Below are 23,735 nucleotides of genomic sequence, written 5' to 3' on the forward strand. Positions count from 1 at the left end.
AATAACCAGGAACACTGGTCATTTCATGTCACAAGCCAGTTAGAACTCCATTCTGAGGATTTCCTCCCAATTTATTCTTGCAGACACAAATATTGCAGCATATATTTAGCGCCTGCATGAATAAATATTTCATAAGATTCTGCATTGTGCACTGTGCCTGAAATCCTCTATAAAATACAGCATGAATTTAAAGCAGTGAAATTAAACTTTCCAGGTGGGTAAGCAGAACGCAGTTAATTAAACTTAATTCTAACTGGGGATGATGTTAAAGGAGGTTATTTTCACATGAAGCAATGTTAAAAATCTGTTAGAGATATTGGAATGATGTGGTGGAGATCTGTATCGTTTACAGAGTGCAGCCTGGCATAAGCGCACAGAATATCCAACACTGCTAGTGCCACAATATGTGATCTGCTTCCTTGCATCTTAAATTGCAGGCTGTGCTCTCAGGAGATCATGTGAAGGGTGGGCTATGTATTTGAAAGCTGTGTAATAGACCTTCCAGAGTACGAACCTAGCAGCTGGGCTGTGTTATGGTAGCTACTTTCCTGTACTAAGCTGATTTACTTGTTTAAGGTCTGACCTCATCATCCTGTCTGTATGGGATCCCACCTACACAGTTAGCAGCAGCTAGCACGGACTGGAGATGCCTGCAGCATGCTACACACACACAGATGAATGAATTAGGACCTCTAGGTCTTTTTACAAGGGGAAAAAAAGAAAAGTGACAACAAAGGATACAAAATATAAAATCTGCTTGTGATTCTTACAAACATGTCAGTTTCTGGCAAAAAGGAGTTTGATGTGAAGCAGATCCTCAGGCTGCGCTGGAGGTGGTTCAGCCACCCATCTCAAGGATCTCCAGGCTCTGGAGTTTGCATCCAGCAGGAAGGATATGAGCACCGGGGGACGCCAGTACACAGTAGGCTGAAAAGCCACTCACGGGACAGAAATGGACTGAAGAAAAATAGTAGCCCAGTGCACAATATACTGGCACCAGTGCCAGGACCAACCCCTGTACACCATCGATCTGTACCATCCTGGCACCAGCAAAATATCATTGAACATTTACAGGCAAATGAGGATATCCCAAAACCTAGCACAGAGGACGCTCTGGCCAAAGAGGAGGAGGGCAGCAGCACCCAGGAAGTGGAGAGCATCTCTGAGGAACATCCAGAGGCAGCCACCGACAGGTAGGAGATTTAGGGACCTGGGCATGGAAGGGCAGTTGCATAGCACAGAGGACGCTATATGTATGGCAACATGCACTCAATTTAACTTACACACAGCTATAATTACTACTTTAAATTAGGGAAAATGTTGAGAAGTAAGAACAGTAACCCATTAGGTACCAGGTGGTTGCAGTATATTGCCAAGCAAAGTTTTTAACAATTTGGCAGTAAAGTAGTTAAACAGATCATATATATATATATATATATATATATATATATATATATATATATATATATATATATATATATATATATATATATATATATATATATATATATATATATATATATATATATATGTATTTATATATTCTGTTGACATATTAACAAGCAGATGAGAAATGACAATACACTGGACGTTTTTAGCTTTAATATATTTCACGTTTAGGCAGAAAACAAGAGCATGTCAAACTACTGGTGACTTGATCAGTACAGAGCCTTCAGTAAACAAGAAAGATTAGAACATGGAGAATCTGATTGCTTCTAGTGATGTGTTAGCATCTTTCCCCATTCATCTCCTGCATCTTCTATCTTAGCCATTAACCTTGAATCTGTTACAAATGCAGCAAGTTTCTCTCGTCTGTCGCTGTGTTTGTGCCTGAGCATATTGCACTGGCTGTGGGCTGTTAATAACAGCTAGTTATTCAGTACCTTGCTGCACAGATGGTGTCAGGTAATTCATTACATACTGTAGATGGTGTTTGACAGGGCACGGTTGTGATTTAACCCATTCGGGCCATTATGGCATTCAGATTGCTTATACTGATACATTTCTATCATGATCTCAGGCTCATACTCTTTCCACAATGTATCAAGGTGCAGAGATTGCCTGACAAGGTGAAGTATGGGAAAACATAGTGCATGAAATCATTACTTTGTATGCCAACAGCTACAGTATCTGAATAAGCACTACTATATTTTACATAATAGGTACAAACTAATCTTCATCATTTGTCCCAAATATTTACATATGAACACTAGCCCTGTCATCTTATACTGCAGAATAGCATAGCAGAGATGAGGTGTTGATTATCCAGGGTTAGCATGCAAGATACAGACAAATAAAATGAACAGAATCTCTTACTTTTGTTCTTCACTAAGAACGCTTTGCACTTGTTGTTTATCACCATTTAAACTGATGATCATGCCAAAGCAATGCAATTCTGAATTATTCATAGGATTCAACTTTTGTTATACTGTATGGTTTCACTACTATAACTACAGATTATGTCTGCTGTTGGATTAACAGGTGCTACATTTTTTCATTTCTCCTATTACAAAACCAATCAATAATAATACAAATAAAAAATAAACAGATTATCAAAATTTACATTGATTTTCTTTGTGCCTGAAAATCAGTCCTTGTTTTTACATACTGAATAAAGAAAACATATTGCTTTATATTATACATAACAAATACTTGTAGATCATAATAATACAATGTTGTATTGTGTGAGGTTAGCAAGAATACACCATTGGATAAGAAAAACAGATGGTATCAACATAAATTACTGTGTTCACTCAGTGTGGAAATTTGTTTTTGTTTTTCCAACTAAGAACAAAATGACACTAAAGACATAGAAAATGAATATCACACATTTGCAAGTTGACAAGAAAGCCATTAGTTTGTTTATAAGAAACATATTTTATATTGTTTAAATCTCCTTATTAATATTTGAAGTTTTAGCTTAGCCATAAACTACACTTTACAACAGAATTATAAATGTCATATTGACTCACCTAATGCAGTGTCTGATTCATTAATTGACACATTGAAAATCTCAAATAAGTGTTAATCATATGATTAATTACAACCAATCAGTTCAGGTTAGCATAAAATAGGGACATGTACAGAGATATGCAGCTGGTTTGGAGACATCAACATTTATTTGATGTCAGCTTCAATATTTATTGTTTTGGCTTGGCCTAAGCTCATTTCAACCTATGCATATGTTTTGATATAGACTTAAAGGGACACTAAACCCCAAAAAATAATTTCATGATTGAAGTAGAGAATACAATTATAAACAACATTCCAATTGACTTCTATTATCTAATTTGCTTCAGTCTTTAGATATCCTTTGTTGAAGAAATTGCAATGCACATGGGTGAGCCAATCACATAAAGGTATCTATGTGCAGCAACCAATCAGCAGCTACTCAGCCTATCTAGATATGCTTTTCAGCAAAGTATATCAAGAGAACAAAGCAAGTTAGATAATAGAAGTAAATTAGAACATTGTTTAAAATTGCATGCTCCTTCTAAATCAAGAAAATTTGGTTTCATGTCCCTTTAAAGGAACACTAAAGTCATAAATTAAACTTTCAAGGTTCAGATAGATCACACACTTTTTAAGCAACTTTACAATTCACTTCCATTATCAAAATGTGCACAATCTTTTTATACGCTCAAATTCTGAGGCACCAGCTCCTACTGAACATGCGCAAGGATTGACATTATATACATATATGCATTTTTTGATAGGCTGATAGCTTTCACATGGTGCAGGAGGAAGTATAATTGAACTAACATTTTAATTTGTCAGAAAAATTCTACTACTCATTTGAAATTCAGAGATAGGAGTTGATTTATTAAGCAGCCGATGCTGCATTGACGCCCCATCGTTTATAGTTCTCCAGAAACGGACGTTAAGAAGCAGCGGTCGTAAGACTGCTGCTCCTTAACTTCTCTGCCACCTTTTAAGTGGCGGACTGAAATCATCCCAATCTGATTGGCCAAGACGGAGAAGGGGGCGGCATTGCACAATCATTTAACCAGAAATGCTTGAGCAATGTTAAATGCCGACAGCATACAGTGTCGACATTTAACATTGCACAAGCATTTCTGGTGAAATGTTTGTGCAATGCCGCCCCCTGCTCACTCACAGCCAATTGGATCTGGATGATTTTAGCGAGTTCGAACAGACATAAAACTGTATTTGATGTTTTTTTAAATGCACGCACACACACAAACATATATATATATATATATATCCACAAAACAATTGCACTCTCAGGACTTTTTGAAGAAATGTCACAAATTTATTGGAACTTCCCCTTCATCAGCATCATGATAATGAAGGGGAAGTTCTCCTTGAAAAGGTTCCAATAAATTTGTGAATTTTCTTCAAAAAGTCCTGAGAGTGCAATTGTTTTATGGAAATATTTACTATATTTTTGCACCCAGGCCGATGACCGTTGGAGGGTAATACTGTAGTTTGGACTTTGTGTGTGTATATATATATATATATATATATATATATATATATATATATATATATATATATATATATATAATATATATATATATATAATATATATATATATATATATATATATATATATATATATATATATATATATATATATATACATATATATATAAATAAAGCCTCAAGACAGGATGTGTACTCTGTGGAAAAAATATTTAATCAGCACTGCAGCTATCAGGGTGCTAGTCAAATACAGTATGAATACAATTTCCATTAAATGACAGCACTCACTGGATTATGCAAATAAAACTTAGCTTTTATTGGTGAACCAAATTAAAATAAGAAGTCCATGACGTTTTGATTCCTGACTGGCATCTTTATCAAATGGTATCAGTTCCTGTCCGTATCAAAACATGATAGCCCAAAAAATGAGTCTGTATTAGATGAAAAATAATAACATATGCTATATGGCCAAAAGAATGTAGACACTTCTACTAATTATTGAGTTTAGATGTTTCAGCTACACCCAATTCTAAGAGGTGCATAAAATCAAGCACATAGACAAATATTGGATTGTACTGAAGAGTTCAGTGATAGTATAGGATAGTGCTTGACGAATATGTTCAAAAATTAGGAGCCAGTAAGAATATTAAGGAGCCAGGCATATTTTTAGGAGCCAGACAGTTGTATTTGTATATAGATATATGGAGAATACCCCAAAAAGTTAGGAGCCAGGGGTAAAATTCTAGGAGCCAGTGGCTCCCAGGCTCCTGGGTTTGTCGAGCCCTGGTATAGGATATCACTGTAATAGGATTCTACCTTTGCCACAAGCCAGCTTGTGAAATTTGTACCCTACTAGACCTGCCCTTGTCAACTTTGAGCGCTACAACAACATCTCAGACATGAAATGATAGATCATGCAAATTCACAGAGTGGGGGCTACCAAGTGCTGAAGGGCATCACATGTAAAAATTGCCTATCATGTGTGGCACCACTCACTACAGAGTTCCAAACTGCCTCTGGAAGTAACATCAGCAAAATAACTGTGTGCTAGGAACTTTACAAAATAGGTTTCTATGTCCAAGCAGCTGTACAAAGGCACTCATATTAACATGCGCAATGACAAGTGTTGGCTGGAGTGGCGTTAAATTGTACCAGTGGAAGCGTGTTCTTTGGAGTGAAGAATTGTGCTTCACTATATGGCAGTTTTCTGGAAGAATCTGGGTGCTGGATTTGCCAGGAGAATGCTACCTACTAGAATGCAGAGTGCCTACTGTAAACGTTGGTGGTGGATGGATTATGGCCTGAGGATGTTTTTCAGGGTTTATACTTTATCCCTTAGATCCAGTGAAGGGTTATCTTAATGCTGCAGGATATAAAGACATTTAGGCAATTTAGTGCTTCCAACTTTGTGGCAACCATTTGGCGGAGGTTCCAGCATGACTGGGCCCCTGTGCACAAAGTGGGGTCCACAAATACATGGTTTGACTAGTTTAATGTGGGGGAAATTGAGTGTCTTGCACAGAGCCCTGACTTCAAAACAATTAAACATCTTTGGGATGAATTGAAGTGCTAGACCTTCTCGTTCATCATCAGTGCCTGTTCACAAATGAGCATTTGGGTGAATGGGCATAAGTTCTTATAGACACAGTCCAAAATCTTGTGAAAAGCTGCCAACGCCATTAGGCATTTCAACAATGCATAAAATATTTCATTATTGCATTATACATGTATTATTTATTTTGCTTCATTTTACTGTTAATTACATCTGAATTTGTACTTGTTCCACTTTCCCCCAGGGAGGCTTGGATTAATGCGTTTAGCCAATTTATCTGTGAGGTTTTGTTTACCCCCATCCTACCTCATATTCTCTGTACTCATTGGCTTTTTAATGTGGATTATGAGTTTTGCATCAACAATCATTATAGGAAAAGTATTCTTTGCAATAGCAGTGAACATACAAGATAGTTTATTTGTTAATATTATTGTTAATATTATTGTGTACAATAAATAAATATTATTATTATTATTACTAATTAACTAAGCTGAATCAGTGCTAAACCACCTTAAAGGGATACTAAAGCCATTTTTTTTTCTTTCATAATTCAGCTAGTGCATACAATTTTAAGCAACTTTCTAATTTACTCGTATTTTACATTTTTCTTCATTCTCTTGGTATCTTTATTTAAGCAGGAATGTAAGCCTATCAGCCGTCCCATTTTTGGTTCAGCACCTGGGTAGCGCTTGCTGATTGGTGGCTAAACGTAGTCACCAATCAGCAATCTCTAATCACAGTGCTGCACCAAAAATAGGCCTGCTGCTAAGCTTATATTTCTGCTTTTTCAAATAAAAATACCAAGAGCCTCCAGGCTCGCCGGAAACAGCAGATATGAAGCAGTGGTCTAAAGACATCTGCTTCTTAACTCGCCCGCCGCCTCTGAGAGTGTGAACATCAATCCACCCGATCGCATACGATCGGGTTGATTGGCACCCCCTGCTAGCGGCCGCAAATCTGCAGGGGACGGCATTGCACAAGCAGTTCACCAGAACTGCTTGTGCAATGTTAAATGCTGACAGCGTATGCTGTCGGCATTCAGCGGTGTCTAGCGGACATTGATAAATTGGCCTCTATATATATATAAGTACATATATATTCTGCAAGCAAGTTCAGATATAAAAAATAAGAACAATAACATTTTTGGGTGCAGAACATATAGTTTATGTTTCAAATCCCTAATAAAGGGGAGCTAAAACCAGAATTTTTTTAAAAATTGTGCATCTGATTGAGAGCTGAGTTGAGATGCCTGCAATGTTCTGCCTTTTACAAAAAAAACAACTATGCTACATAAGCTGTAAGTTTAAAGGGACAGTCAAGTCCAAAAAAAACTTTCATGATTTATATAGGGAATGTAATTTTAAACAGTTTTCCAATTTACTTTTATCACCAATTTTGCTTTGTTCTCTTGGTATTCTTAGTTTAAAGCTAAACCTAGGAGATTCATATGCTAATTTCTTAGACCTTGAAGACTGCCTCTAATTTGAATGCATTTTGACCACTAGAGGGCATTAGTTCATGTGTTTCATATAGAAAACATTTACCCTGGAGTGAGCACTGATTGGCTAAAATGCAAGTCTGTCAAAACAACTAAAACAAGGGGGCAGTTTGCAGAGGCTTAGATACAAGGTAACCACAGAGGTAAAAAGTGTATTTCTATAACAATGTTGGCTATGCAAAACTGGGGAATGGGTAATAAAGGTATTATCTTTCTTTTTAAACAACACAAATTCTAGTGTTGTATGTCCCTTTAAGTTATCTCTGTATGAAGTTAAATATATGACTATATAAAAATCTGTATGATTATGCCTTGCGTATCATAGCAGCCTGTGGACTTCAGCAAAGCAATGAGGTACACTATCTCCTGAGCTATCTGGATGGTTTATAGGTTCTAGTAGTTGCATTTATGACATCACATATAAAAGTTAACTGTTAATAACAGACAAGTGTATTACCTGTGAATATGGTGTTTGCTGTACATTTATTGTATCAGATTTTGAGCTCTAAAACATGTCTAATATATTAAAGGGACACTGAACCCAAATTCAGGTAGAGCATACAATTTTAAGCAACGTTCTAATTTACTCCTATTATCACATTTTCTTCATTCTCTTGGTATGTTTATTTGAAAAGCAAGAATGTAAGTTTAGATGCCGGCCCATTTTTGTTGAACGACCTGGGTTGTTCTTGCTGATTGGTGGATAAATTCACACACCAATAAACAAGTGCTGTCCAGTGTACTGAACCAAAAATTGTCTGGCTCCTTAGCTTAGATCCCTTCTTTTTCAAATAAAGATAGCAAGAGAACGAAGAAAAATTGATATAAGGAGTAAAAGTTGCTAAAATTTGCATGCTTTATCTGAATCACAAAAGAAAACATTTGGGTTCAGTGTCCCTTTAAATGGACAATAAACAACTTGTAATACCAATACATTTCTGCTGTGTTGCTATAGAATAACATACAGTATCAGTGAAGTCTTAATGTTTTCCTTTTATCTGCAATTATTTTTCAGTAGCCAAACTCCACCCACCATTTGGCTTATTTGGAGGAGTCAATCTGGGCTTTAATCCACAGACAACAAGGCTAGCTCCTGTTATAATGTTAGTATAGAGTGGATTGTTTTGCAATTGTTATCTGATAAAGCCAATATTAGGCAGATGTGTAGCGGAGTTAGCCTTTAAATATCAGCAGGGTTGGGAATTAGAAATCGCTCAATTTTCATAGAGAGAAATAACATGAAAATGGGGCAAAATAAATAATGAAAGTAAATTGCAAAGTTGTTTCATTAGAGGCACACTTAACCCATTTTTTTAATTTAATTATTCAGATAGAGTATGCAATTTTAAGCAACTTCTAATTTACTCCTATTATCAATTTTTTCTTTGTTCTTTTGCTATCTTTATTTAAAAAGCAGGAATGTAAAGCTTAAGAGATGGCTCATTTTAGGTTCAGAACCTGGCTTATGCTTGCTTATTGGTTTGCTTAATGTAGCCACCAATAAGCAAGCACTATCCAGGTTGCCGAACCTAAAATGGGCTGGCTCCTAAGCTTTAAATTCCTGCTTTATAAATAAAGATAGCAAAAGAACAAAGAAAATTGATAGTAGGAGTAAATTAGAAAGTTGCTTAAAATTGCATGCTCTATCTGAATCGTAAAAGAAAAATTTGGGTTTAGTATCCCTTTAAGCATAACTAAACTATTTATACACAAAAAATTATTAATGTGTTTACTGTCCCTTTAACCCTTTCACTACCGGGAATTTCAGAGAAAAACATAAAAAAAGTACTGGAGAATTTTTAGCATTTTTTATATCACTCTGTTTAAACAGAAATAGAGCTTTTTGGTTTTTTGATTTACCCATGAAAACTATACAGATTTTTAAAATAGACAACCCAAGGTATTGATGCCACTATTTGGCCTCCAGATATTATCATATAAAAAACAGTTGTTAACTTTTTCGCAAACTTTGGGGTTCTCACTGAAATTATTACACACAACTACTGCAGTCATATGACAAATGGTTATAAAAGCTTCTCTGGGATTCCCTTTGTTCAAAAATAGCAGACATGCAGGCTTTTCAATTGCTTTTTGGCAATTAGAATGCAGCTAATTGCAGCTAAGCACCTTACTTGAAATTCCCATCAGTGAAGGGGTTAATCAATTAGCTTGTAAGGTTAATTTTCGATGCAGAGTAGAGATTACCCTCCTACCTGACAAATCCCACTCCCTGGTCCTTAACTGATCCCTCCCAAACAGCTCTCTACTCTCCCTCACACCCCACTGGTCACCGTCTTAGGTACTGGCAGAGGATCTTCCAGTATGCACTTAAAGGGACACTCAGGTCAAATTCAATTTTCATGATTCAGATACAGCATGTAATTTTAAACAACTTTCCAATTAACTTCCATTAAAAAAAAATGTGCACATTCTTTTATATTTACAATTTTTGAGTCAGAAGCTCCAACTGAGCATGTGCAAGAATTCACTGACTATACGTATATGCATTTGTGATTGGCTTATTGATATCACATGGTGCAGGGGGAGTGGAAATATACATAACTTTGAAATGTGTTAGAAAAAATCTACTACTTATTTAAAATTCAGAGTAAATGCTATTGTATTGTCTTGTTATCTTGCATTTGTTGATTATGCAAATCTACTGTGTTGACTGGTCCTTTAAGGGCTTTTAAAAAAAAAATGTTTTATCATTATTATTTTCCCTGCAGTGTATTGATCCCTCCTCAACCCCCAATCTCTCTGATCCCCCAAACAGCTCTTTAACCCCCCCTCCTAATTGTTGCGGCCATCATAAGTACTGACAGCTGTCTGACAATACACAGTTTAGTTTAGTTTTTTTTCTGTAGTGTAGTGGTGCCCCTACCTCCCCCTCCCTACCATCCTTAATTAGGGTACCCCCTTTCTAATTCACCTTTTTCCTTAGCTTCCCAGCCCTCCTTTTCCCTTAAAAATTGTTTAAGGTCTGGAGCCCCTAGAGTTTAAATCAAGGTAATGTACAAAACACTTCTAAAAGAAAAAAAAAAACGATCAACCTTTACCATAATATCCTTGTTCATCCCATAACACACCAACATTCCCATAAAGACACAGATACAGTTCTTGGCATTTAAAATTTTTGGAAAAAGGTCACGGTTTTTATTAATTGAAAATTATTATAGCAACCCAAGATCATCATAAATCAAATTTCCACAATTTTTTATATTTCAAATAAATGCACCAGCATTAAACATGAACTTGGGGGCCACGTTTCAGGGGAGGTAACACCCCCCTGTGGTGTGACGGCAAAGTGCAGAGAGAACCAGCGGCAAAGCAGGACTCAATATCAGTTTGACCAAAGACCACCACTGCAGGTCAAGATATGCTGCAGGATCCTCCCCACCCTACACCGCCGCACCCACGTTCCAGCCCCTAAATTTCACTGCATACCTAAATCAAAGTCCTATCAAAGAACTACTTAAAAAACTTACTTGCTGAGCAAAAGTTGTGACCAACAGACCACCAGCAATTATCAGCAGTAGTTGCACTATACCCTTAAGGGGCTGCATGGGCGGTCTTACAATCATATGACTAAATTGCCAACCTCCAGCCCATAACCATGCAATTGTCACTCCTTGACTCCTTGTGACCTCTCCGGGTTATTTGCCAAAAGTTCTTAACTATTCTAGGGAGGGAGGGAGGGAAAAGAAAAAAGATTAGTGATCCCTTCTTCCTGTCTCACCTGCCCCTTATGCATTTCCGCACCTCTCCCCTTTTCCCACAGCTAATAATTAGAAAAAACACTTCCCCAATCTGTGACTTATGGGACCCTCCTCTGTTGTCTTCAGAGGATCCCTTGCTCGCCATCCCCCTTTATGACCCTTTCTTTACTTAGGGAGCCCATCCCTTAACTTGTTCCCTTCATATGCATTCTATCTGTTTTTGTTCTGTAGCATATGGCCCATCCCACTTCCTCCCCCTCAACCTCTGTGCCACCCACCTGCCTCCCGCCTTCCCTCCCACACCTCCCACTGGCACAAGAAGTTGATCATTACAGACAGTGACACACAGAGTGTCAGTGTTTGCAACAATCTGGCATCTGCCTTTATATGGCAATGGAGCAACGGTCGTGCTTCATTACCCTATGAAGACAGATTGGAACTAGCCAATTAGATACAGACATAAACAAGCACCTGGATGTGTCAAGTAATCAATGTGCAGTATGTAGAAGGATGTAGGTTCTTAATTTCTCACCAGCCACAGTGTGTGTGTGGGGGGGGTGTTATTTCAGAGACTCTGTTAAGTTTATGGTTAGCATAAGAATACATTCTCAAAAACACTGATACATGCAAAAATATCTAAGTATATACAAATCAAGTGCAAAGCAAGTTTTACTAAGCAGCAGTGTTCCCTCTAAGGCCACATTTTATGAGCGGCCCAGCAGTGAAATAGTTAATAAGTGAACCATACCTTGCCATCTGCATTGTGTAGTGTTTGCTAACTGCAGGTTGCAGTTCCTTAATTAACTGTTTTACTGCTGTGCCGCTCACAAAATGTGGCCATAGAGGGAACACTGCTGTGCAGCAAAAAAGAAGGCCTAATAATGACAGAGTTTGGATTCATGTGTGACAGAAATCTTGGATTTATTGCTATGAAACCAAATATCACAAGGCATTTGTAAAACTTATTGAGCCTTCTCAAAATGCACATTTATAGGGTGGCACTGAATTTTTTTTTTTTATTAAAGTTTCTTGTATTGTAAAGTCTGCATTTAGAAAAGAAGGTTAGGCTGGAACAAATTGGAAATGAAAGAGAAATGCTTATCAGTATGGGAGTGTATTATGTGTCCTATGTTCAATTAGGGATGCCACTAGAATTAGAATAAAGTACTGTCCTTGTTAATTAGCATACACTTGCATAAAAACCATGATCTAAAGCTTATGGGCTAGATTACAAGTGGATCGCTAAATATCACTCCACTTTGTAATATTAGCAGACGATAATGTGCCCTGGTATTACAAGTAAATTGCAATGTGAACACAAGCTAGCGTTTGCATTGCTAGGAAGCATCGCTCTCATGATAGGCTCTTATGAGAGCGTTGTGCAGGGAAGGGGGTAAGTAGTGCAGCGATGGGCAGCATTTTAAAATATATATGTATATGAATATATATATATATATATATATATGTGTGTGTGTGTTAAGTGTATATACACATAAATATATATGTATATATGTATATAAGCATATACATTTACTTTGCGGTCTATGAGAACACACAGATCCCATAGACCACAATGTAAAGGTACTTTTCAGTGCTGTTTTTTTTTTTTTTAACACCCCACTTCTACCAACTTTAAAGACCCAAAACTACCTAGTGCTATGATTTTTGTTTTAATAAAAACTATAATGCCCTTTATTTTGAGGGCATTTGGGGCACTTTTAGAAAATTAACCAGAGATCAGATCTTAATTTTCTGAGCGCTAATTGCTATTGCAAGCTTACGGTAGCAATAATCAGCCACTTGTTATTACTGGTTAATTATCGCGCTGATAATTTAGCGCTCCACTTGTAATCTAGCCTATATGTTTAAAATTAGATTCTAACACTTAAAAAAGGTCCACTATAATGGGACCTTGCAAAAGACAAGTGTATATACAACGATATACAGTAAAGCGCTATACAATCACCCCAATATATATATTGCAATAATTAGAGTACATGCAAATAAGTCAATACAATCAGAGAACCAGTACAATCTTTAGTACTAATAAAACATTTGGTAATGTATAAGTACACAGGTGGCCGGTATGCACATTCAGCCTAAACGCTGGTACTTACAAAGTCAGAGTCCATACAGAAAATGGTTCAGTCCGATAGTATAATGTTTCTCTATGGTCACAGAGAGAGAAAAAACAGAATTTATGTTTACCTGATAAATTTCTTTCTCCTATGGTGTATCCGGTCCACGGCTTCATCCTTACTTGTGGGATATTCTCTTCCCCCACAGGAAGTGGCAAAGAGAGCACACAGCAGAGCTGTCCATATAGCTCCCCTCAGGTTCCGCCCCCCCAGTCATTCGACCGACGGTTAGGAGAAAAAGGAGAACCATAAGGTGCAGTGGTGACTGTAGTTTACAAAAAAATAAATTTAAACCTGACCAAAATGCCAGAGCGGGCCGTGGACCGGATACACCGTAGGAGAAAGAAATTTATCAGGTAAACATAAATTCTGTTTTCTCCTACATTGGTGTATCCGGTCCACGGCTTCATCCTTACTTGTGGGAACCAATACCAAAGCTTTAGGACACGGATGAAGGGAGGGAACAAGTCAGGTAACCTAAACGGAAGGCAGCACTGCTTGCAAAACCTTTCTCCCAAAAATAGCCTCCGAAGAAGCAAAAGTAATGAATTTGTAAAATTTGGCAAACGTATGCAGTGAAGACCAAGTCGCTGCCTTACAAATCTGTTCAACAGAAGCCTCATTCTTGGAAGCCCATGTGGAAGCCACAGCTCTTGTAGAGTGAGCTGTAATTCGTTCAGGAGGCTGCCTTCCAGCAGTCTCATAAGCCAACCGGATGATGCTTTTCAGCCAGAAAGACAGAGAGGTCGCAGTCGCCTTTTAACTTCTCCTCTTGCCAGAATAGACGACAAACAAGGACGATGTTTGTCTGAAGTCTTTAGTTGCTTTTAGATAAAACTTTAAAGCACGAACCCCATCAAGATGGTGTAACAGACTTCCTTGTTAGAAACTGGATTAGGAGACAGAGAAGGAACAACTATTTCCTGGTTGATATTCTTATTGGAAACCACTTTTGGAAGAAAACCAGGTTTGGTACGTAAAACGACCTTATCTGTATGAAACACCAGATAGGGTGAATTACACTGCAAAGCAGACAATTCAGAAACACTTCTAGCAGAAGAAATAGCTACAAAAAAACAAAACTTTCCAAGATAGTAACTTAATATCTATGGAATGTAGAGGTTCAAACGGAACCCCTTGAAGAACTGAAAGAAATAAATTTAGACTCCATGGAGGAGCCACAGGTCTGTAGACAGGCTTGATTCTGACTAAAGCCTGTACAAACCATGAATATCTGGCATGGCTGCCAGACGCTTGTGTAACCAAACAGACAGAGCAGATATCTGTCCCTTAAAAGAACTAGCTGACAGACCTTTCTCCAATCCTTCTTGGAGAAAAGATAGTATCCTTGGAATCCTAATCTTACTCCATGAGTAACCCTTGGATTCGCACCAGCAAAGATATTTCCGCCATATCTTATGGTAAATTTTCCTGGTGACAGGCTTTCTAGCCTGGATCAGAGTATCTATAACTGATTCTGAAACCCCATGTTTAGCTAGAATCAAGCGTTCAATCTCCAAGCAGTCAGTTGCAGAGAAACTAGGTTTGGATGTTCGAATCGACCTTGAATTAGAAGGTCCTGCCTCAAAGGCAGCTTCCATGGTGGAACCGATGACATATTCACCAGGTCTGCATACCAAGTCCTGCGTGGCCACACAGGAGCTATTAGAATTACCGAATCCTTCTCCTGCTTGATCCTGGCTACTAGCCGGGGGAGAAGGGGAAACGGTGGAAAGACATAAGCTAGATTGAACGACCAAGGCGCTACTAAGGTATCTACCAATGTCGCCTTGGGATCCCTGAACCTGGACCCGTAACGTGTAACTTTGAAGTTCTGACGTGACGCCATCAGATCCAGATCTGTAATGCCCCATAGCTGGGTCAGCTGAGCAAAAAAACCTCCGGGTGGAGTTCCCACTCCCCCGGATGGAAAGTCTGAAGACTCAGATAATCCGCTTCCCAGTTGTCCACTCCTGGGATGTGAATTGCTGATAGATGGCAGGAGTGATCCTCTGCCCATTTGATGATCTTGGATACCTCCCTCATCGCCAGGGAACTCTTTGTTCCCCCCTGATGATTGATGTACACAACAGTCGTCAAGTTGTCCGACTGAAAACTGATGAATTTGGCCTCCGCTAGTTGAGGCCATGCCTGGAGCGCATTGAATATCGCTCTCAATTCCAAAATGTTTATCGGGAGAAGAAATTCTTCCCGAGACCATAGACCCTGAACCTTCAGGGACTTCCAGACCACGCCCCAGCCTAAGAGGCTGGCGTCGGTCGTGACAATGATCCACTTCGGTCTTCGGAAACTCATTCCCTGAGACAGGTGATCCTGAGACAACCACCAGAGGAGTGAGTCTCTGGTTTGCTGGTCCATCTGAATCTGGGGAGAAAAATCTGCATAATCCCCATTTCATTGTTTGAGCATGCACAGTTGCAATGGTCTTAAATGAATTCGAGCAAAAGGAACCACGTCCATTGCCGCAACCATTAGTCCTGTTACCTCCATGCACTGAGCTATGGAGGGTTGAGGAATGGATTGAAGAACTCGACAAGTGTTCAAAAGTTTTAGTTTCCTGACCTCTGTCAGAAAGATTTTCATTTCTACCGAGTCTATTATTGTTCCCAGGAAGGGAACCCTTGTGAACGGGGACAGAGAACTTTTTTCTATGTTCACCTTCCACCCGTGAGACCTTAGAAAGGCTAGAACAATGTCCGTATGAGCCCTTGCTTTGTGAAAAGACGACGCCTGTATTAAATGTCATCTAGTTAAGGTGCTACTGCAATGCCTCTTGGCCTTAGCACCGCTAGAAGAGACCCTAGCACCTTTGTGAAAATTCTCGGAACAGTGGCCAATCCGAAGGGAAGAGCCACGAACTGGTAATCCGAATGGTTTCCATTTGGAATGATGGAACTCTGAGTAATTGGTCTAGGATCTTTAAATCCAGAATTGGCCTGAAAGTTCCTTCCTTTTTGGGAACTACAAACAGGTTTGAGTAAAATCCCAGTCCTTGTTCTGCTGTTGGAACTGGGTTTATCACTCCCATTTTTAAAAGGTACTCTACGCAATGTAAGAATGCCTCTCTCTCTATCTGGTCTAAAGATAAGCGAGACAAGTGGAACCTTCCCCTTGGAGGAAGGTCCTTGAATTCTAGAAGATACCCCTGAGAGACAATTTCTAGTGCCCAGGGGTCCGGAACATCTCTTGCCCAGGCCTGAGCAAAGAGAGAAAATCTGCCCCCTACTAGATCCGGTCCCGGATCGGGGGCTACCCCTTCATGCTGTCTTGGTAGCAGCAGCAGGTCTTTTGGCCTGTTTACCCTTGTTCCAGCCTTGCAATGGTTTCCATGCTGGTTTGGGCTGGGGTGCGTTACCCTCTTGACTAGTGGCTGTAGAGGTAGAAGCCGGTCCGTTCCTGAAATTGCGAAAGGAACGAAAATTAGACTTATTTTTAACTTTGAAAGGTCTATCCTGTGGAAGGGCATGGCCCTTTCCCCCAGTGATATCTGAAATAATTTCTTTCAACTCTGGCCCGAATAGGGTCTTACCTTGAAAGGAATATTAAACAATTTTGTTTTGGACGACACATCCGCCGACCATGATTTTAGTCAAAGCGCCACTATTGCGAAACCAGAATTTTTCGCCGCTAATTTAGCTAACTGAAAAGCGGCATCTGTAATGAAAGAATTAGCCAACTTCAGGGCGTGAATTCTATCCATGACTTCATCCTAAGAAGTCTCCTTCTGGAGCGAGTTTTCTTGATAGAAGAAATAAAAAACTACAACTAACACCACATACTCTTTACCACCCCCGTGGAGATGCTACTTGTTCAGAGCGGCAAAGAGAATGACTGGGGGGGCGGAGCCTGAGGGGAGCTATATGGACAGCTCTGCTGTGTGCTCTCTTTGCCACTTCCTGTGGGGGAAGAAAATATCCCACAAGTAAGGATGAAGCCGTGGACCGGATACACCAATGTAGGAGAAATGTAGTCCCGCTGCTCCTCTAAGGTAAACTTCCAAAGTTCCCAAATCACTGTATACAAAAAAAGAAAAAGAGAGGAGCGCCGACTCAAATGTAGGGATAAAACAATTTATTGGAACATAAAAGTTGAATCAAAAACACTCACAAGATAGATATGGTAAAGTTCATATCAAAGCCGACTGCCGTGCATATTCCCCTGATGTCAATTCAGAATCCCTCCGGTGTTAGGAGATATATAGTCAGGGTATTGAAGTCTCACACTGTGTAGTTTGTCCTTCCAATACCGCTCTGCAGTCGCGGGTGGTGACTTTGTTGTAGAGTTCTACAACGACGTCGCCACCCGCGACTGCAGAGCGGTATTGAAAGGACAAACTACACAGTGTGAGACTTCAATACCCTGACTATATATCTCCTAACACCGGAGGGATTCTGAATTGACATCAGGGGAATATGCACGGCAGTCGGCTTTGATATGAACTTTACCATATCTATCTTGTGAGTGTTTTTGATTCAACTTTTATGTTCCAATAAATTGTTTTATCCCTACATTTGAGTCGGCGCTCCTCTCTTTTTCTTTTTTTGTATATAATGGGACCTTCAATTCTATATTTATCCTCTATTATCTACAACAGTGTTTTGCAAATCTAGGCCTCCATTACATATGCAGCGTCGCCTGCAAAATCCTCCGCCGCCAGATTTTACTCGATTTTGGAATTACATAAAGGCGTAGCATACAAGTTACGTGCGTATATTTCACCCTTCGGACGTATTTTTTTTACCCATAGACTAACATAGAACAGCAGCGCAATTTGGTATCCAACATACAGCGTAAGGACTTACGCGCGCAGAATTCAGAAAATCTACTCCATTCTCATCTCGCCACATATTGCATGCGCAGCAACCCTTGCACTGACTAAAAAAGCAACGTAACTCCCTGGAAGGCTTAACAAACACATACATTTAAGCAGCATCTCAAGGTTAAAGGGACAGTATACTATGATATTGGTTTTTTAAGGTTTATTTGTGTATTTGAAATAGTTTCAAGCCACAACATAATCAAATGGATTGAGCTTGTATGTACTTTATCACATTATGGACATATACTTGCTTATTTACTTTAAATTTCTTCTCAAAACAATCAACAATACTTGGAGGTAGGGTTGCCACCTCAGCCATGTTTTCCTGGACACTTATGAGTTACACATGCTGCAGGGTGTGCAGGGAGGAACATGCATTGTGTTTCTGGACAGCACTATTCATATTCCTCCCTGCACACCCTGCAGCATGTGTAACTTATAAGTGTTCTGTATTTTAAGGGACTGGTGGCAACCCTACTTGGAGGAGAGAACAATCATAATTGTATTACCTTCATCTCTTTATATATGGGTTTATATATGAATTTTGAATAGCATAATTACGTGTCGCATTTTTATATGAAATCGCGGTTCATTTTTACGAGTGTTAGCCTAATTTTCATAAAACTACTCTTTATTGACACTTTCCGTGGATAAAATACTGGCGTAAGTTACTTGCGACAACTAAAATGTGTATTTGCGCACATTTCAGAAGATCGCCAGTTTGTCCTACTTACGCCAGTTTAGCATCTGACGGCGCAGTATATGTAATACCCCGATGAGCGAGGTAAAATTACAGGCAGCCCGGGTTCCCGCGCTTGTGCCGAAACCTGCGCCATATATGTGATCGCGCCCCTAGTCCTCAAGTGTCCATAACAGGCCAGATTTTTAAAATATCTTAACTAGAGCACAGTTGAAATAATCAGCAGATTAGTAACCATGGTTACTCACCTGCCCGCACCCATCAGATGATTATTTAACCTGTGCTCTAGTTAAGATATAATTATAATCTGACCTGTTAGAGCCAATTGAGGACTGGAGTTTACAAAAACAGATCTACATTGATCTAAACATTAAAAATAATGTCCACACTGGTAAAATACCAGCTGGGTGACAACCTTTTAATGATTAAATGTTGCACTGTCAATAAATTATATACACTATTTAGATACTTATATTTTTCTCTCTGTAATGATATGTGCACATTTTTTTCCAGTTTCTGACTACTTTATAGAGTATAAAAACCTTTATTTGGACCAGTGTTTTTTAATGACTTTGTTTCACCTAAAAGAAAAAAAACCCCATCTATCTTCTATAAGTTTTTTTTGGTAATTGAAAATATAAGCAATGACCAATATTATTCTGACTTTTGTTATCCTACCTTTATTTCTGTTGAAGAGACTAAACCACCCAGATTACAAATTAAAGGGAATGTAAAATTAAAATTAAACTTAAAGGGACAATAAACACCTGGTAATTACAAGACATTTTTGTTGTGTTGCTATAAAATAACATTATCAGCCAAGTCATTAACATCCTTTTTCTGCAATTGTTTATCAATAGCCGAACTCACCCACTATTTGCCTTATTTGGAGGATACTATATGGGATTTAGTAGACAGACAACAAGGCTAGCCCCAGCTGTAATGTGAGTGCATTGTTTAGCAGGTGTTATCTCATAAACAGCTAGATTACGAGTTATGCGCGCTATAGGGAAATTAACGAACGCAAAAAAAGTTGCGTTATTTAACCCCCTATAGGGTAGCCATTCCAAGTTTTTAAAAACCAGGCTTGTGCGTGCGATATGGCTGCATTGAGGTCCATACTGCAAAATATACAAGTGCTGTTTTGACGTGCTTGTGCACGCTTTCCCCATAGACATCAATGGGGAGAGCGGGTCAGAAAAAAGTCTAACACCTGCGATCGTGGAATAAAAAGCTCCGTAACGCAGCCCCATTGATGTCTACAGGGAAAAAAAACTAAGTTTAAACCTAACACCCTAACATAAACCCTGAGTCTAAACACCCCTACATAATGTTATTAACCCGTAATTTTCCGCCCCCGTTATCGCCACCACCTAAATAAAACTATTAACCCCTAATCTGCCACTTCCTATATTGCTGCCACTAAACTAAAGTTATTAACCCCTATTCTCCTGCACCCCAACATCGCCCACACTATAATAAATCTATTAACCCCTTTTCCGCCGCTCCCCGACATCGCCACAACTAAATAAAGCTATTAACCCCTAAACCTCTGGCCTCCCACATTACTACCACTAAATAAACCTATTAACCCCTAAACCGCCAGCCCCCCACATCGCAACAACCTAAATTAAACTATTAACCCCTACACCTTCCCCTAAACCTAACCCTAATCCTAACTTGTAGGACATTGCCCTAAAGTTAACAGCTCTTTTGCTACAAAAAAAACAAACACCCCCTAATAGTATACAAACCCCCACCCCCAAAACCCACAAAATAAAAATAAAGTAAAACCTAATCTACCCATTGCCCTGAAAAGGGCATTTGTATGGGCATTTATCGCTTTTGCTGCCCAAGCCCTAATCTAAAAATAAAAACCCACACAAAACAAAAAAAAAAAATACATTACACATTATCAAAAATAATAAAAATTATTCCTATTCTAATACCCATTTAAAAAAAAAGCCAAATAAAAAACCTAATCTAGAATAAACTACCAATGGCCCTTAAAAGGGCCTTTTGTAGGGCATTGCCCTAAAGATATCAGCTCTTTTTTTGAGCGTGGAGCGGGTCTATCCTGAAGACATCCGACACCGAGCATCCTCTTCATATGGTTGCTGCCGTACACTGAATCTTCAATGCAAGGGAGCCAATTCAAGATGGCGTCCCTTGCATTCCTATTGGCTGAAAAATTTGTATCAGCCAATAGGAATTAGAGCTGCTAAAATCGTATTGGCTGTTCAGATCAGCCAATAGGATTTAAGCAGCTCTCATTCTATTGGCTGATTCATTGTAAGGCAGCGACCGTATAAAGAGGATGCTCCGCGCCGGATGTCTTCAGGATGGACCCACTCCGCGTCGCCGGGATCAAGATAGAACATGCTGTCTGGATGAAGATTGAAGAGGCTGTCTGGATGAAGACTTCTCACCACTTGGACGAGGACTTCACCACCGGGATGAAGATTGAAGAGGCCGTCTGGATAAAGACTTCTCACCACCTGAATGAAGAGAGAAGAGGCCGTCTGGATGAAGACTTCTCGCCACCTGGATGAAGATCGTTCAAGCAGGACTTCAAAAACTTTAAGTGGATCTTCGGGGGTTAGTGATAGTTTTTTTTATGTTTTTTTTGGGGTGTTTTTTTTTTAGTTTAGGGGTTTGGCTTGTAAAAGAGCTAAATGCCCTTTTAAGGGCAGTGGGTAGCTTAGGTTTTTTTAGAGTTAGGTTTTTTATTTTGGGGGTTTGGTTGGGTGGTGGGTTTTGCTGTCTTTGTATTTTTTTTTACAGGTTAAAGAGCTGTTTAACTTAGGGCAATGCCCTGCAAAAGGCTCTTTTAAGGGCTATTGGTAGTTTATTGTAGGCTAGGGTTTTTTTTTATTCTGGGTGGGCTTTTTTATTTTGATAGGGCTATTAGAAAAGGTGTAATTCTTTTTTATTTTGGATCATTTCGTTTGTTATTTTTCGTAATTTAGTGTTTGTTATTTTTTGTAATTTAGTCTTTTTTATTTTTTGTAATGTTTAGAGTAGTGTTAGGATTTTTTTAATGTGTAGTTAGGTTTTATTTAATTGTAGTTAGTTTAAGTTTAGTTTAATAATTATATTAGTTTAATTGTTAGTTTAAACTTAGTTTATTTAATTTGACAGGTAAGTTTTAATTTAATTTAAGATAGGGAAATGGGTTACTAGTTTAATTTAGTTTATTGCGATGTGGGGGGCTTTCGGTTTAGGGGTTAATAGTTTACTTTAGTATATTTCGTTGTGGGGCTTGCGATTTAGGGGTTAATAGGTTTATTATAGTGGTGGCGGTGTAGGGCTTAATAACTTTAGTATAGTGGGGGCGATGTAGGCGGACAGCAGATGAGAGGTTAATTATATTTAAATAGTGTTTGCAATGAGGGAGGGCGGAGGTTTAGGGGTTAATATGTTTATTATAGTGGTGACGATGTCGGGGAGCATCAGAATAGGGGTTAATAATTATTTTTAGTGGCTGCGATATCGGCAGATTAGGGGTTAATATATTTAATATAGTATTTGTGATGCGGGAGGGGCCTCGGTTTAGGGGTTAATAGGTAGTTTATGAGTGTAAGTGTACTTTGTAGCAGTTTAGTTATGAGTTTTATGTTACAGTTTTGTTGCGTAAAACTCATAACTACTGCTCTCAGATGGCGGTACGGATCTTGTCGTTTTAGGCTGTAATGCAGGTTTTTTAGCGTCACCACAAAACTCGTAATGGCAGCGCTATGGGAATCCCATGAAAAAACGTAATTTTTACGAGTGCGGTACTGACGTGACGTTGCGTTAAAGGCTAAAAGGCTTGCGGTACAGCTATATTGACAAGACTTGTAATGGATGCAGTGCTGTTTTAACACTGAAATTACCATTTTTTCAGCATTAAAAGACAAACGCACAAATTGTAATCTAGCTGAAAGCCAGTTAGGGAAAGATATAGAACAGAATTAGCCTTGAGAATTCAAGAGGGTGCAGTTCAGGGAATTAGAAATTGCTCAGTTGCTACCATAGAATACTAATGACACATGCATGCTTCTAAGCTTCTATGAGCCTACCTAGGTTCAATCTTTAACAAAGGATACCAAATAAACAAAGCAACTTTGATAATAAGAAGAAAATTAGAAAGTTGTTTAAAACTGCATGCTCTATCTTAATCATAAATGTTGTAATTTTGACGTTATTGTACCTTTTAAATAAAGTTAGAAGCCTTTAATAGTGTAAACCTACCAGGGAAGGTAAATGCTAACCTACAAACATAACACCTAGTATGAGCTTTTCTTCATTTATTTAAAAAAAAAATAGAAAAAGAAAGTTACCTCTTTTTTTTACATGTCTTGCCTAATACATATAGAAGAGGAGCTGCCTATCATCCTTGAGAGTAGGATTTAAATTTGGATTAACCCTTTGAACTCTCTGTAAAATCAAAAGAATATGGATTTAGGCACCTCCTGAGGAGATATCTTCTTTTTTTAGTTTAATATCTGTATTTTAGCCGGATATTTCTTAATTTATCATTCCTGTTTGTATGGTTACAAAAAAAAGGTAAAGTAACCCATGTAATCCTGTTCTTGTTTTCATGTTTTCTCATGCTTGTTTTGTATTATAAATCACAATGTATTGTAATAAGATTGATATATTAGAGTGCTGAAAGAATTTTAACACCATTTTGATTGGCAGCCTATCTTGTTGTAGATTCTCATCCCTCAGTGCATGGAGGCTTCTAGGGCCATTGTGCAGTTTTCTTAGTGGAAATAAACAGATTGTAGGAGTCGATCTGTGAGAACCATTATTTCTTTACTCAGGTGTGAAAGCTGTAGGCAGGAGAGAAAAGACAAA

At 38.5% G+C, this 23,735-nt stretch overlaps 1 protein-coding gene across 1 annotated transcript in view; it reads left to right on the plus strand.

The window, feature by feature from the left end:
- Positions 1 to 524: 524 nt before the first annotated feature.
- KLHL4 (kelch like family member 4) overlaps positions 525 to 23,735 on the plus strand; it is a 337,217-nt gene continuing 314,006 nt past the window's right edge. The window contains exon 1 of the mRNA XM_053699353.1: positions 525 to 1,193. Coding sequence (XP_053555328.1) covers positions 775 to 1,193 — 419 coding nt within the window. The 5' untranslated portion in view covers positions 525 to 774. The remainder of the gene's footprint in view (positions 1,194 to 23,735) is intronic.

The sequence above is a fragment of the Bombina bombina genome, chromosome 1, assembly GCF_027579735.1.
Source record: "Bombina bombina isolate aBomBom1 chromosome 1, aBomBom1.pri, whole genome shotgun sequence".
NCBI lineage: Eukaryota > Metazoa > Chordata > Amphibia > Anura > Bombinatoridae > Bombina > Bombina bombina.